At 35.0% G+C, this 17,958-nt stretch overlaps 1 protein-coding gene across 1 annotated transcript in view; it reads right to left on the bottom strand.

Moving 5' to 3' along the window:
• The window catches only part of DPY19L1 (dpy-19 like C-mannosyltransferase 1), a gene marked incomplete at its 5' end in the record, with an annotated part of 94,602 nt that overhangs the window by 17,983 nt on the left and 58,661 nt on the right, over nt 1–17,958 (bottom strand). Inside the window, 5 exons of the mRNA XM_082662197.1 lie at nt 1,040–1,111; nt 5,665–5,766; nt 11,756–11,836; nt 12,384–12,443; nt 14,579–14,665. Coding sequence (XP_082518323.1) covers nt 1,040–1,111; nt 5,665–5,766; nt 11,756–11,836; nt 12,384–12,443; nt 14,579–14,665 — 402 coding nt within the window. The remainder of the gene's footprint in view (nt 1–1,039; nt 1,112–5,664; nt 5,767–11,755; nt 11,837–12,383; nt 12,444–14,578; nt 14,666–17,958) is intronic.

Below are 17,958 nucleotides of genomic sequence, written 5' to 3'. Positions count from 1 at the left end.
GCAGAAATTGACTAACCATCAACTGACAAGACTTAAAAAGTGCTGTGAGACTACAAAGCTGAATACTATACAACACTCAATGAGGGGGGGTAAAGGTACAGTCTGATTCTCACTCTTCCCTTGCTTTTTTAACGGACATGATGTGAGGCTGGTAATAACCTCACTGACCTTATAATTTTGCACTTGTCAAAATGGAAATAATAATATCTGTGTACCCCATAATGCTGTTGAAGAACCAATTGAAATAAGGTAGATGAAATGTTTGGGGAGATTACAAATATATGATGTAAATAATAATTATAGTACAGAATATTTTACAAATATATGACACTGTATTAACACAAAAATAATAGCTACAAATCAGAAAACTTTTAGGGTCTATCATTTTGATTACAGACTAACCCCAATTCATTCTCTTAAAACACCTGTACTTACAGAGTTCACCAACTCTTAAAAGAAGAAAAGAGGGACTATTACATCACTCTTTACTGAAGATTGGAACTTCCCTGGCCTGATTTATATGTGGACTTAAAATTTCATTATCAAAGTCAAGTTGGGAGTCTATTTTATCAAGTTTAGTAATACACTGTTAATATTCTATTTTTTCCTTTTGATTAATAATAAACTCTATCCAGAAGTTAATGAATACTGCACAAATGACTTAGAAAGGCATATATTAAATATTTTAAAGAAATATTACATAAAAGTTAAAAGTGAATCAGTAATAATTCACATAAGCAAAAACAATTGTATCTGCGTCAAGAGGGTTCCTCTGATCCTATCTTTCAAAATACATGACTATCAAAACTTGAGCATCCTTTCCCTAGATCTACTTTATGCTGGCAACTAGCACAATGTTTTTAAGGCTTATAAATGTTCATCAAAGGCTATTAGTAAGAAAATACAGAATGTGTTTCAATAAATCTATATAAAATATTGTATTAGATTAACATGTAGCCTAGTATATGTAACTACACAAGAAATGAAGAAATAAGAAAATGTTCTATTATGAGAAAGTGCTCTTAAGTGATAGACCTACCTTTCTAATGATTGCAATAAACACGACAAGAACAACTGGAAGCAATAATGTCTTTGTATACCTCAGTGGAGTCTGAAATTCAAAGAGATGTTTTGTTAGAAGAAAAGATGATTTCAAATGAAATTTCAGATCATGATCCAAGTGAATTTTAAAACATGTTAGTATAGAAACATAAGCATTCACCCATCTAGGGTCCAATCTACTCACTGACTCCCATTGTAAAAATGAAGATGCATTTCCATAGAAACGAACTTGCCCAAAATGTTGAGTTGAAAACACTAACAAACACAGTTCCCAAACACTTGTAAAACATGACTAGAAAGACTACTGTTCACTTTTGCACACTACTTTTCTAACTAGAGAGCATTACTTATTATTCACCTAGGGTCAGCAGAACTCCTTTAAATGGCATGAGCTTTACTGTGCATTTTATCTGGGATAAAAATCATAACCATGATCTCCAGATACACACACACACACACACACACACACACACAATAATGACTAATGTTTATAAGAGGAATAAAAACATTTTTACGTTTTCTTTGGTAACAGATAAAAAACTATAGAAAAATTTTTTTTATTAGAAAAGCCCCACACATTGTAATTCTATACACTTCTCGATAATTTGAGATCACAGTCTTAAACAATCCTGGGCTTGAAATTTCTAAATTGCAATTGATTTGCTTATTACCAACACTTTCCCTCAGACAAATAATCTTACATCATTAAGTAAAATGATGTATGCTTTCCCCAATATGTTTATAAAGAGAAATCTAGCTTCAACCATATTAAAAATGCTGGTACATTTTAATTCTACAAAGTATACAGTAAGTAGCATTTTCTGATTTCCCTCTCCTTAGTCCAATTTTCTCACTATTCTGTATTAGACAAGTAATTTTCATAATTCATTATACAAAATGCTTCTTCATGAGTTAGAAATTCCATTAAAAAGAGAATTTTTATGTTTTCATTTTACTATTTACCTTTATAAACATTTGCATGCTATTATTTTAAAATAATAAATATATTTCTATTTTGTAATTTTTAAGTTATGTTTTAACCTACACAAAAGTCATAACTAAAACTATTTTTTTATAGATCTAAACTTTCAAATTTTATTTACTTTTTTGGCCGCACTGAATGGCATGCGGGATTTTAGTTCCCCAACCAGGGATCAAACCCATGCCCCCTGCAGTGGAAGCACAGTCTTAACCACTGGACCACCAAGGAAGTCCCCTAAAATTATTTTATTATTTTAAAAGTTAGACATTTGCTAATAACAGTTAACAATAAATATAAGTAGTAAGATACAGATGTTTAGTTTAAAAAGGAAGTATGTCAAAATTGTGTTAAAAGTATTTAACAAAATTTAATAAGGAGTTCAAACAATTTTAACATTATATTCCAAAAGTTTATTTAAAAGGTGTTTTTTAAATATTTCTTTTAAAAAGAAAATCATATTAGCATCAGATTTTCAAAGCAACACTTTAGACCAGAAGATAGTAGAGTAATTTATTTAGGATTCTCAAGGAAAGATAGGTGAGCCAAAGATTTTGTATCTAGCCAAACTGACCTTCACACATAAAAGCCACTGATAAAATATTTTGAGCATGTAAAAATTCAGGGATTACTGCTCCCATGAGCCCTTCCTGAGGAATCCACTGGAGAGTAATCTTCACACAGCCAAGAAATGTGTTCTTCGATCCTACAACTCATAGTGTACAATAAAAACAATGATCTACAGAACTACGACAATGACGGGGATATAAAGGTGACAGAAGAGTATGAGAGGTTATACGTGCTGACAATGAAGATACAATGGGACTCTTAAAAATGGGGTAAAAGGGGGAGAGTATATAAGAAGCAAAATAATCTCCCTGATTATAGTATTACAATAAATTAGAAATGGGTGGGAATAGGCATCGGGCAAGAAACGACTAGCTAAGTTCAGTATAACTCCCAGGAGGAAACCAATAGAAGGGACTAAGGTTAATATATACAAGTATTAATATAAAGGAAACAAAATTATAAAACTTCCTCAATGCCAAAAGATACACCAGAGAGAGGGTATGCACAGAACAAATGCAAACCACACAGAGAGAGATGTATGCACGTGTGTGTGTGTTCTATTAGAACTGTAAGTTCTTTTAATATTTCTTGTAATTGTTGATTTTATTCTAAGCATAAAAGTTACATATGCTCATTGTGAAAACTAGAAAATGGAGAAAAAATAAAGGAGACAATGAATTTCACATTTTAATCAGTTATCAGCATTTCCTCCCGGATGGATTGTATGTTCACATTTGCTCATTTCTGCATATGTGGGAGGGGGGGGTGGAGGGGGGATGTGTTTTTGGTGCTGGGAAAGGGTGAGAGCCCTTGGTAACTTTTTTTATTGATTTGAACAAGCTCCTATACTAATTATATTAATCTCTAGTTTCATTTATTATATTTATTGCAAGAATCATCCCAGTTAGTCATTTCCTTTTTAATTTTTATAATATTTAATGTACAGATGTTTTAAGTTACATGCAGACAAATCTATTAATCATTCTCATATATGTTTTGCACTTGTATTATGCTCATTAATAATGAAGTTAATATTCATTCAAATTTTTCTCAGATTAATTTTTCAGGCTTCATTTATATTTAACACATTAACTGAAATGAAGTTTGGTGTATAATATGATACAAGGCCTTAAGCTGACTCCCCACCCCAATTCAATTTTTCAAATAATATTCATGAAACAATGCATCTTTTAACCATTTATTGATATATTATGTGGTGCTCTCTTCACTTCATACTAAGTACATACACATAAACATAGTTAAGTACCTACACATGGGTCTATCCAGCATTGTCTGTTTTTGGTCATAATGTTCCTGTTTTGGTATCCCTGTACTTTAAATACTATTGCTTTCCATTTTCATATCTAAAAAGCAAAGATCCCCCTCACTGTTTTAACTTTTTTTTTAGTAGCACAATACAATTAGAATATGATTATTATAGAAAATTTAGAAGACGCAAATTACAAAAAAAGTTAATCACTGATTATCTCTCCACCAAAAAAAAACAACTGTTAAAATTTTGGTCTCTTACACTTTATTCTATGTGTGCTAATTATAGGTCAATAAGATCGGACCATTTTGCTCATCCCATTATACATCTTAAGTGTCTTTCCATATCGGTATGATATCATGTTAAATTTTTCCCTCTTCCCCACTATATGGACGTACCATACAAGAGATGCCCTCTCTGAACTGGCACCGTGCCCTGTCTCTACAGCATCGTCCCTGTGAAGGTACCTATGGAGATGAGGAATGGCAGGCTGGACACAGCTTTGCCATTTTCTTCAAATTGACTGAAGGCATCTTATGCCTCAATAAACAATTTCTTCTATCACATAACTGATGGTTCATACTCCCAGGTTGTAAAGGTGTGTATATCCTCAATAATGTTAAAGGATTTCCACTGAGTCCTAATTTCTCTGTTGATGTCTATACTCTACTTCCTTTACCACCTCCTTGAAAGAGGCTTGATCTGCTATTAAGTGTGCATTTTAAAGCCTTGCAAGATACTTTTCCTTAGTTTCTTTCAGCAGGTTCAACACTATCATTTGTACACTTTTTATCAAAACCATTTGCCAGAACACAGGAAATGAAGACTGATAGGTCACTGGAGGAAACAGTACATCTGCAGGACATGCTCAACTCAGAATGTCTGGTTGGTAAAAGTCTGCTGTGTGCTGCACTCTCCTCCACTGGTCTGTAATTTAGGACATGGGCTGACCCAGTGGGGATTGGGGAAAATGAATGTGTCAACAGAGGACTGTTGGCCACTTCCATATATATACACACACACAGCTTTGAAGAAAAATGTCTGACAGATAATAAAATATCATCATAAATCGGGGCCACATGGGTGGTGTGAAAAAAAGGCATATATATACAGGTCTGTTGAACCAAACTAGCTCATAAAGTATTGCAAAATGGTATTTAATATAAAATATCTTAAAATATCAAAGTACTTTCCTATGTATCTCCTTTCGTCCTCACAATATCTACCTGTAGCATACTACCAGAAACTAGTAAGCTACAACTCCAAGAATGAGAGTCACTTGTTCAAGAACATCAAGTAATATCGCAGACTTCTGTCTCACTATCCACTAAACTACTCTCTGGTTTCCTTCTAAACACCTGAATACAGTTTTAGGAACAAAATGTTGTTGGAATGAAAAACTTATACTCAATGATATTTCAAAGCAATGAGATCATTCAAACAAACAAACACAAAGTGAGTGGAAACTTAAAAGCTTGAGAGCTTCACTGAACTAATGCTATCCCTAAAAAGAGGCGACTTGAAATGCCTCTGTTTTTACTCAATCCTAAAAACTATTGCTAGACTGAATGCATGTTTCTAAATTATCAAAATAAGAAAAGACTATATATTTCAGGAAGCTGTACTAATGTAAATAGGAATATCTTCCTTTAAGCTGCCAGGTTTTCCTTTTCCTTCAAACTGAGATAAGAGCACAGAGGTAAGAGTCTGAATAACAGGAGCACTCTTTATGAAAAATGAATGGACCAAAAACTAAGGAAAGAAAGGAGAAATCACATCTTACCTCCTTCTCCATAAAATCAAACTCCGCTGCACAGGTATACAGTAAAGTGTCAAAATCCTTGTAACTGAAGAATTTTGATGTTAATAAGTTGCCAATATGAGCCTAGTAAGGAATAAAGGGAGGTACCATTAGATTATGCCGTATATTGTAATAATGCATTTTAATCTTAATAGTACCTAAAAATAGTTTCCACTGCATGACAGAGCTCGCTGTTCCCACACCTGGCTACTTCTGGACCCTCCAACTTCACAGTCTCCCTTCAACTGCTCTGCTGACAAGTGATAGCTCCAACAACACCCTGCCGTCCACGCTCCATCATCAACATTCCAAAGGTTTTTACCCTTGGGTTTTCCCTGCTCAAGGTGTTAAACCTGGTGAAATACACTACACAGTATCGGGTAGGCTTGGTAACACACACAGGCATCTGTCAATCACAAAGGGACAACGTGTGATAGAGCAAAGCAAAGCAAACGTTAATTCAGATTTCTGAAAAGCTGTTGGAAAAGACTTTTTGAAAGAAGTAGAAAATGGGCAGGCCTTGGAATAAAACACACTTTTGCCTCACAATCAGCAACTGTGTAATTCTTCATATGTCACCAAGTGCTCACAGTTATATCACCTAACTTACTTCCCACAAGAAGCCATGTGAGGAAGCTGGAATTGTTTTCATTTAACAAATGAGAAAACATTTGCCAAACTTTCAATTCATTATTGTCTAAAAGAGCAAGAAGAGCAAGAACCATAGAAAAGGGGATAAATTATAACTGAAACACATCATGACTAAAACCCTAAACGATACCTAAATGAAGTAGGGGGTCAGGGAGTGAGTAGGAACTATAAAGGGTGATGGGATATGCTGAAGAATCTCAAATGCTCTGTCTCCTGGGGAAGAAATGTATTCTGATAAGTTTAAGAAATCAATAGGAGGGAGAGTACATAGGTCTAAAATACACAAAGTACCTAACCACTGAAAAGGAAAAGAATCTAAAAAGAAAGTAAAATGTTTGGAAAATCTCAAATAAAATGAAAGAAGTAAGTCCTAATATAATGATAACTGCCATAAATGTAAAGAGGTTAAATTCACTAACTAAAGGACAGATGCTCAAGTTGGATTTAAGGGGAAAAATTCAATATCATATTATCTACAAAAGACAAACTTAAAAGTATGCAGAAAGGTTGCAGAAAGGTTGAAAACAGACGAAGAGAACAAGATATACCAGATAAAATGAACCAAAGAAATCTGGGTTAGCTACTGTGATGTCTCACAAAACTAAATTCAAACAAAAATATATGAAAAAAGACAACAAAATGACATTATATGCTGATAAAACAAACAGCAAAGCAAGGTTATACATATCACGAACATATAATATTTGCAATTTGCAATTAACAGTATCGATTGAAAGCGTATAGAAGAACAACTGAAAAACTCTGTAGGAAGAAAAAGTTGACAGTGTTCATTGGAAATGTTAAATATTTCCCTCTAAAGTAGAAAAAGCAGATAAATGTTAACATAAAATCTAAACAATATTAATAAGCTCACAAACAGAGAATACAAACTTCACAAAGAGAGACTATATGTTACCCTCAAACACAAGTAAAGATTTTTTTAATGTTCACATCCTATGCCACAATAAATCTCAATGAATTTATATAATGCAAATTTTTTTTTTCTAATCATAAATGCAGCAAAATTGGAAAATGGTAACTAGGAATGGCTTTAAAAATCCTTTCAGCTAGAAACTAAATAACATAAAGCTTTTTAGGTTAAAAAGAAAGTCGCAAAATAGTTAATTTGTAAGACACACAAAAAAGTACTACTTAGAGGGAAATTTATAGATTTAAAATGCATTTATCAGAAAATAAGAGAGGTGAAAACAAGAGCCAAGCACTTTCCATCAAGCATCAGAAAATGCTACAGAACAATCCCAAAGAAATGAGAAGACAAGAAATGAGGGTGACAGAATTCAATTACAAAGAGCAATACAAGAAAACCAAGGAAGACTTTAAAGAAGTGGTACTTTGAAAATATTAATATAATAAATAGAAAGTAGAAAAAATAGCAAAAAAATAAAAAGCAGGTCTTTACAGATTAATATAATATCAAATCCAAATAAGGAAAATTAAAGAGCATAAAAGACAATTCACATATATGCAAAAAATTTCAATAAGAATTTTTCGCTAACTGAATTCTACAATAATTTTTTTTTAATTTGATGATATATATGAAATGGGTGAGTTTCCTCTAAAGACATAAAATGCCAAGACTCCTACAGAAAGTGGATTTGTAGTAGAAAAATCTCCCATGAACAAAACTCCATATCCTGAGGGCTTCACTGTCAAATTCTAACAAACCTTTAAGGAAGACATAATATCAATTCTATATAAATTCTCATTAAAAATAGGAGATTGAACATTTCCCAATAATTCTGGAAGGCTGCATTACCTTGAAACTAAAACCAGGCAAAAACATTACAAGAAAATAAAACTACAGACTAACATTCCCACAAATATCAGCAAAAGTCCTTAAAAATATTAGCCAACCAAATCCAGCAATATTTAGAAAAACTAACACATTGTAAACAAGTGAGGTTATCTGAGAAATATAAGGCTGGATCAACACGCAAAAATCAGTGAATATGGGGACTTCCAGATATGGCAGAGGAAGAAGTTAGTAAATCCCCTTTTTCAATAACAACTATGAAATTGGACAAAACTGTCAAAAACCATATTAGGATCAAGTAATTGATCAAAAGGAAAACAAATGGAGAAACATGCATTCACAAAAAAACTGATGAGGGGGCTTCCCTGGTGGCGCAGTGGTTGGGAGTCTGCCTGCCGATGCAGGGGATGTGGGTTCGTGCCCCGGTCCGGAAAGATCCCCATGCCGTGGAGCGGCTGGGCCCGTGAGCCATGGCCGCTGAGCCTGCGCGTCCGGAGCCCGCAACGGGAGAGGCCACAGCAGTGAGAGGCCCGCGTACCGCAAAAAAAAAAAAAAACTGATGAGGGACTTCCCAGGTGGGGTAGTGGTTAAGAATTCACCTGCCAATGCAGGGGACACGGGTTCGAGCCCTGGTCCGGGAAGATCCCACATGCTGTGGAGCAACGACACAACTACTGAGCCTGCCCTCTAGAGCCTGCAAACTACAACCACTGAGCCTATGTGCCACAAGTACTGAAGCCCGCATGCTCTAGGGCCCACATGCCACAACTACTGAGCCCTCATGCTGCAACTACTGGAGTCCACGTGCCTAGAGCCCGTGCTCCACAACAAGAGAAGCCACTGCAATGAGAAGCCCGCACACCGCAACGAATAGTCCCTGCTTGCTGTAACTAGAGAAAGCCCACGCACAGCAACGAAGACCCTATGCAGCCAAAAAAACCAAAAAAAAAACTGATGAGCTCTGGGTGGAAATAGTGGGAGTCTGTGGCATTGTTGCTTTGGCCGCTCCCTCCCACCATTACATCACCTCTGCTTCCCCCAGCTTGGTCAGCCCAACGGTCCTACCGGGGTGGGGTTGGCCATGAAAAGCAGAACCTTTGCTACTGCAAGGAGCTGACTTGTTTGGGGGCAGAGAGCAAAAAATTTATGCACCATCAGTAAAAGCATCAAACTCAGGAGGAAATGAAAGGCGGAAATTCACAGTTCTGCCAGCTTAGGGTTACAGTACTCGTTTGGTGAACAGTAGACTGGCAGACTAGCTAGACATTTTACAGAGATTCTGAAAAGGAGACAACCAATGACAGGAGACAAGTTCTCACATCCCTGGTGCACTGGAAAGTTGTCCACAGACGCTGGTGGATCCAAGAGAGCCCAAGCTCTCTACAAATCTATGACTGACTGGGAAGTGGTATGCACATTCATGGGAGATCCAAGGTGGGCATGGCAGAAAGGAAAAGATGAGACAAACTTGTTGTTCAGATGAGAGTTAACATAGTAGGTCTGAAGGGGATCCTTTGAAAAACCTGCTTGCAAGGTTGACCCTTAGCTGGCATCAGGGAACTTGAATTCCGGAAGGCTCCCATCACCCTAAATGATAATAGTGGCTTATACTGAACACCTACATTCTTTCTGGGAGTTTGGAATTTTGATAACGTGCTAGGCAGAGGATGCTTATGTTACCAGCCCCCAATAAAAACCTTGGGGCACTTAGTACTGAGCTTCCCTGGTATACAACATCAGAATTTTACCACGAAAAATGTTGATAGGAGCAAGGATGGGAAATCCAGGATAGACCGAGAAATGCCTCGCTGGGTTCCTAAAGGACAGGAAGTGTGTGTCTAATTAACAGAGAAGGGTGGGTGGAAATGCTTCTCAAGAGCCGTGTGGCCTTGCCATTCTCTTCCTTTGACCAATGTTAAAATTAAGAATTTATTTATAACATTGATGTCCTTGATCAATGTTACAGATTTCTAGAAATACTAAAGCTGCAACTAACTTATTTCTGATTTGGAAATAACTTTTTACAGCATTTTTTTTTTTTTTTTTTGGCCCTGGTGCAACATCGGGCTGTGATAGAAATGACAATAGTCACTTTAACCTGAATTAAAACTCTAACCAGCTTGTCTTCCCCCAATGAGTAGACAGATTCCATAAACCCAGGACTTGGGCTCTTTCCCTTTTCTTCCTGCTCATTCTCTGCCTCCTGGCTGACTCAATCACCACTTAGTGCTCATCTTCACAGTTGACTTCTAGGAGCCTTCCCTGAATCTCCCTGGGTATTCCTGTGGCACTCTATACTTATTTTTTTTAATAAATTTTTTTAAATACATTTTGAATTTTTAAAATTTTATTTTATATTTTTATTTTATTTTATTTTTGGCCATGCCATGTGGCATGCAGGATCTTTAGTTGCCTGACCAGGGGTAGAACCTGTGCCCCCTGCAGTGGAAGCACAGAGTCTTAACCACTGGACCACCAGGGAAGTCCCACTCTGTACTTATTTTTATCAGAGCTTTCATTACACTGTATTATAGTTGCTAGAAATTGTCCCTATCTCCCACTAGACCATGTCTTATTCAGTTCTGTATCTCTAGGATGCATTCTACTATCAGGCACATAGCAGGTACATTGAATGAATGAATAAATAAATGCATTTTAGACTATGCTTTTAAACTTTTAAAATGTCTTTCACAGGTTGTAGACCACCCCTTTAATAGCCCATTGTTTTCCATCTTTTTTAAGCAAACAATTCCTTTGTTCATATGAAAACATGTATAAATGTCCACTATGTAAGAGATTAAAGCAAGACTATCCTGGGTGAAGAGGGGCTGGCAGGGGGACTGAGAAGTAGATGGACCCCACCAAAGAGTCCTTGAAGTCCCAGAACTTCACAGAACTCAGTTTCAAAACCACAACTTTAATCTAATACAGAAGGAAGAAAGACCATCAATTAAAATAAATTACAGAAAAAAATATGTGGCTTACTTTACTCTTTCCATGTTGGTTGGTGTCCTGCTCTCTCTTTTAATTTAATTAATGTGCTTACCAAAACATCAAAATAAAATAGGCAATACAAAATTATAGATAGAGTGAATCACTACAGTTATAAAGCAGAATTCTTCTCATTTTATTTTCTCTCCTACCCAAATACCAAAAAAAAGCAAAACCAATAACAATAATATCTCTTAATAAGACTAACTTGGATTAAATTACCTACAAACCTTTCACAAGCATTGACTAGAAAACTGGAAGAAAAAGAGAATAAGTTATATGATCTATTCTTTAAGAGCCTCTGAAGATGGCATCTTTATCTGTTACAAAAGGGGATTATAAAGAAACCAGAGAAAAATGACTGTAGAGGCCTTAAAATTTGAGCTTAAGTCTCTAGAGCTTTCTTACTTTAAAATTTTAAAATCTTTGTGGAAGACCAATAAAATATGAGAGTTATGTCAAGAAATTAATTTTGGAGAATGGACTACAGACATAGTCATATTTACTCTCTATTATAGTAAATAGATAAAATAACAGGTGAATAGACTTCACCTTAGAATTTGCCTTAAATAGTAGTACTTTAACAACTCTAGTAATTCATTCTTAGCCTGTTTGATTTATTTCAAGTCTTCCAAGTTTAAGCAAAAATACACTTACATCATCTGCAATGCCAAAGATTTTAGATGTCAAATACTTGAGTATGACAGTTCCAAATAACCAAAAACATCCTTGGATAACCTACAAAAGAAAAATATAGCAAAACAAAACTAAACTGATGCATCATATAGCCATTGCACAGACATAGCCTAGGAAGAAAAAAATAAATGCTTTAATCACACGTGAAGTAATTATCTCTAGATCCAAGAGAAAATGTCAAAAAAAAAATGCACCTTAAATTAAAGAATGTTACTCCAAAATCAAGGAGCTATCATCAAAAAGAAAAATATACACAATCTTGTTGTCAAAATTAATATATTTTATAGGAGATTTATACAGCAATTGCAGTTAAATTCCCCTTCTACTAACAGTTTCTTACACATGCACTGCTCCTCAGAAAAAACATGGGTCATACATAAAACTGAAATTCTTTAACTACCTATCCAATATTAATCTTAACTTGCTTCCCAAAAAGAGCAATTTGGCACATTAAAATTGAGCCTTAATATGTTATAAAACTGTTAGATCCTCTGCATTATATAGGATAGTTCCTTGAAAGTAAAACATAAAACCAGTGATATATTTTGGAGAAGGAAAAACATAAACATTCAAATAGATTGATTCTTACCCATAAACTAAGTTCAGATACATTTACTTTCAGGAAACATGGTTTCATTGCCAGTAAACCCTGCATGCAGAAAATAACATAGCATACAGTTAATACTTATAGACACAAATTCAGGTACCAAAAAAATACTTCTAAATAATAAGACTCTCAAGAATCTAAACTTCAGCACACTTTCAGTGTTTCACATAGAATCACCACAAGCTCATTTGATTTCAAGAAGCCCTGTTTTATCCAGAGTATTTTAGGTCAGTTAGTCACTCTGTAAAGTTGAAAATAGAATCTCCATACGTAAATTTCTACGACTGATTTCTATGACTGGTTCTGATTTACCAAAGAACCAAGAAGTATATAATAATTTCAGAATTTTAGACAGGTGTCTAATAGTTATAAGATTTTCCTTAAGTTAAATATTACTAACTCCTTGAATAAACTACAAATGAGTTTTTAACAGATCAACTAAATACTTCTCCTCTATCAAATCTTATTTCTTTCCAGGTACATAATAGACTCCCAAAGTATAGTACCTATACAGATCTAAATCTACTTCAAACCTGGCAAAAATATGCTTAGAATCAAAACATAAATACATGAACCCAAATTAAATCTTTTCAGAAGTTTCTGAATATCTGAGAACACAAAATGTGTTACGATTGTTTCAAAGTGATAACTAGAAATAAAAACAGGCAAATGTGTGTTTATAGTTAAATATGCAAAAACATGCTATATTCTGTACCTGTTGCCATCATTTATTTGTATACACCAAAATACGTGAAATATGCATAATGCTTAATTCATACCTAAGACACACCTCAGTGTCAAGCACCTAGTAGGAAACCTGACACACTGTAGGTGCTCAATAGAACTGAAGAGAAATTTCCTGCAAAATGTACTTAAGATTAGATTTACTGACAGGAAATCTTCCATTCAATGTACTTGTGTACTGTACACAAGTAACAAGAGTCATGTACTTTACTCTGAGTAATAGCAGGACTTCCCCAGGTACACATTTAAATATAGAATTGAGTCCACTGACACATTTCCTAATTACAAACAAAATTCATGACTGTAAGAACTATCACTAATCTCACAGCACAGCAACTCAGTTACTGGGTTTTTGTTTTTATTTTTGTTTTGTCATTGTTGAAAACACAGCATCACCACATGCTAACTGCTAATTTCTGTGCCTAAGTATACTCAAGTCACACAACCTGAAAAGGGTGGTGGCCCAGATTGGGAAGAGGCATACTCCTGGGAAATGGGATCTTAAATAAATATTACTTGTAAAATCAGACAAAGAAATAGCAGATTCCAAATCTGTTAATGGGTTCTAGAAATCAAGAAAGACAAAATGATCTGAGTTACTTAAATGATTATTCAAGAAGTAGAAACCATTTCAGTTAAGACAGTGCAGTGTGCTTTCATCTTCAAAAAACCAGCCTAATCCTAAAGCACATGCATGTTAAATATAAGGAATAATTTTTTTCCTCTTAGGTTTGCAAAACATTGTAATGGAGAAACCCACCGGCAAAAAAAAAAGAGTAACCACCTCTGGAAGTCCTTAAATTTAGAGAGACTTATATTTAGAAAGTCATCCTGCCAAAAGTGGCAGAAGGAGTTAGATAACCTTTTACCTTTTGCTCTAATTCTATAAGACAGTCTCCCCATAATCTAAATCTGTTCTTGGTAGTGATCTAGTAAAATATAACTGAATCATCACCTGATTTAAACCATCTGAATAATTCAAATAGACACGAGGGGAAAAAACTAAAAATATAAGGCCTTGAGCCTCTGATCACAGTGGAACAAGGAGAGACTGCTTGAGATGCCAGAGGGAGGAAAGGGGGTCAGAAAGTGGAGCAGGAGTAGGATAAACACTGAAAAGACGGGAGGAAACAAGAAAAAGACGAAAGCATAGAAACCATTCTAAAATGAACTCCAGGACCAAAAGTCAGGTGACAGAAAAGATGAGGAAAGGACAGATTAGGACTGTGAAACAAAGCACTATGTTTTCCAGTATTAACTTTTGTTGTGTTTCTTTGGAAACGAGAACTTAAATACATTATCACATATAGATGTATTCAGTAAGACACTTGAAACAGTTCTTGTAGAAAATCCCTCACGAATCTCAAGCCAGTGATAAAGAAACTGGTAAACCATTAGTTTCAAAAACAGACATTTACTTAAGGAACACTTACCCAAATAATTACCAAAGAGGAAGCGTAATAAGAAGTTAATAACATTGAGTTTCCAAACATCAAAACAAAACAAAGTGCAAGAGAAATCTGGAAAAATCCAAGAAAAATATAATTAATACACAGAAAACAAAAAAAATGGTTTTATTCTGAAAATTGCACATGCCCATGATAAACAAAATTCAAACTGTTCAAAAGAGAATATACAAGGAAAACAGCCCGAATTCTATGCCACACTTCAAAACCCCAGAGATCACCACCACCAACAATTTTCTGTGCATCCTTATAGACATTCACATGTACAAATTCCAGTTTATAATTTTTTTTTTTAAAGAATCGATTTTATTTATTTTTGGTTGTGTTGGGTCTTCGTTGCTGTGCGTGGGCTTTCTCTAGTTGTGTCGAGCGGGGGCTACTCTTAGTTGTGGTGCACGGGCTTCTCATTGTGGTAGCTTCTCTTGTTGTGGAGCATGGGCTCCAGGTGCACAGGCTTCAGATGTTGTGGCACATGGGCTCAGTAGTTGTGGCTCCCGGGTTCTAGAGCGCAGGCTCAGTAGTCGTGGCACATGGGCTTAGTTGCTCTGTGGCATGTGGGAATCTTCCTGGACCAGGGCTCGAACCCGTGTCCCCTGCATCAGCAGGCAGATTCTTAACCACTGTGCCACCAGGGAAGTCCCCAGTTTATAATTTTTTAAAACCACAAATGGAAACTTGGCCCAGAAGCTATGCTATTGCTTGCTTTTACTCTCAGTTTGTTTCAAACAGCTTTACCTATCAATTCAAACCAATCTAACTCATTCTGTTGAATAACTGAAAAAAGTACTCCACTCTAGAGATGTACTACAGTCCTCTGACTACTTCTGAAAACTTAAGTGCTTTCCAGTTTTGTTTTGTTTTGTTGTTAGTTTTGTTTTTCCTATTACAAACACTGCTATGAAAAACGCCCTTATTTATGTATCTTATGTACATGTCAACACATTTATGGGATAAATTACTATCATGGAATTAATGAATCAACAATACACATATTTTAAAATATGAGAAAATACTGACAAATTGCAATACAAAATATTGTACTCTCCACCAATAGGGCATGAGAGTTCCTGCTGATACGCACTCCTGCCAACACCGTGTATTATTCTTTCAAATATTTGCCAATCTAATCCAAAAAAAGATGTTGCCTCATTGTTTCATTGTTCCATTCTTTTATTAGTGGGTGAGACACAGCATCTTTTCTTCTATTTACTGTTTATATTGTTTTGTGTGTACATGAATTGTCTATTCCTAGTGCCCATTTTTCTATTGGGCTTTGGTATTTTCCTTAAGCACTCTCTTCATATATGATAGAGCATAGCTCCTTACCAAGCAAACATATTATAAATATTTTCCCAGTTCACTTTTATCTTTCTTTGTAGTATTTCTCTATTGTAGTTGCTTTCTACATTTTTATGTTAGTCAGTTTTTCATTCATTTCCTCTAAGTCTTCAGGATTTAACTCCATTATTAGAAAGCCTTTAAAAATAAAAGAATCCATGTTTTCTTCCGGAAGTTTTATTTTTGATCCACATATATAAATTTCCATATGAATTTTATAATCAGCCTAAGTTTCAAAAATTGAAATTTTTATTAGAATTGCTGTATTCTACAAATGTACGTTGCATTATATTTTAGTTACATCTGTCCAATATTGAATCTTTACATCTGAAAATAATACATGTTGTTTCCATTTCCTATTTTTTTTTTTTTGGCCACACCATGCGGCTTGCAGCTTCTTATTTCCCAGACCAGGGATTGAACCCGTGCCACCTGCAGTGGAAGCACAGAGTCCTAACAACTGAACCACCAGGGAATTTCCTGTTTCCATTTCTTTAAGTCTTCTTTTACTGACATCAGTAGAAGTATAAAGTTTTCTTTATATAGATCCTGCATATTAAGTTTATTTCAAAGTATATTACTTGTTTTGCTATTATATCAGAAATCTTTTCATATTTTCTGATTTTTTATATTTAGAAAAGTTACATTAAGTATGCATAAATGAATATAAACTTTCATTGTTTCTAGTAGTAATTAGTTCATTAATTTGGGTTTTTTAAGTATTCAAAAGCATACTTACAATGATACTTTTACATCTTATTTCCTCTTATTTTTTAGTCAATTTTATTAGTTAATATTTATGCAACAATGTTAAGAGTGGCAGTAGGCATATTTGTCAAGTTTCTGGCATTAATGGGAATAGTTCTACTGATTCATCATTTTGTGTGATACTGGCTTTTGGTTTAAGGTATATGTATGTATTAAAAGTTCAGTGAAATATCCACCTATTTTCATTTAATTAAGATCTTAAAAATCAGAAACAGATGTTGACCTTTATCAAATGCCATTACAATATCAAAGGAAATGATCACATTGTTGATCTTTTTAAAATCTATTAATGAGATATATTATGTTAACATAATTTCTAATAATAAGCCAATCTTGCATTCTTGGAATAAATTTACCGTCACGTTACTTTTTTCTTATATGCTTACTAAATGTTAACTGCCCAGGTCCTTGGACTCTTTAACCAATAGAAGTTGATAAGAGGCCAGATGAGAATTTCAGGCAATGCTTAATCAGGGCTCATGCTGCAGCACAAGGGAGCGAAAGCGAGAAAAAGGTACCCTTGCCCACTCCCAGAGAAGAGCTGCTTGGATCCTTACATGGGGTAACAATGGGGGTGGACCCATGGGCTGGGCAGGAGGCCTAACTTAGGTGGTCTGTCCATGCCCTTGGAGGTGCTATGTGCAGGAATCATGTGCAGTACCCTGCTTTTTGCTCCCAGCACCTCAAAAACTTGTAGTTTATTTCTGGCCTTTTTGTATCCTGTTGCTCATAATTGCTCCAACTGTGCATGGTGTAGTTATTTTAGTCACTTATAGTTTCTTTGTATCTTATTGCTCAACGGAGACTTTTGTCCAGGTGCAAGCACTCCAGTAGAAGATTCCAGGTCCCAGCCTATCTCAAATGGATAAGGAACCAAATTCTCAAAATTTTATAACAATAGCCTTTTTCCTTAAGTGCCACAATTTAAAACCAACTTTAAAATTTTCCCAATCAATTTTGGCAGAAACTAGCAAAATATCATCACTTTGAATAAACAGATTCATAACCAAGAATCAGGCAAAGCATTGCTAAGGGGATTCAAGAGAAATATAAGGTAGTATTAAGAAAGGATGTGTCAAGGGTCTGGAGAGATATTTGGGGTCCATTTCCCCAATTTTTTTCCCACTGTTCAAGGTTTATTTATTGTTGTAGTTGGTATAACACTTAGATAGTTGGCTGCATTATTTATGTCGATTTTTTTTTACATTACATGGCAATGTACACTATTCTGATACATATGG

Source organism: Grampus griseus, assembly GCF_964374135.1.
Source record: "Grampus griseus genome assembly, chromosome: 9".
Taxonomy (NCBI): Eukaryota; Metazoa; Chordata; class Mammalia; order Artiodactyla; family Delphinidae; genus Grampus; species Grampus griseus.
This window is presented reverse-complemented; position numbering and strand designations above follow the sequence as displayed.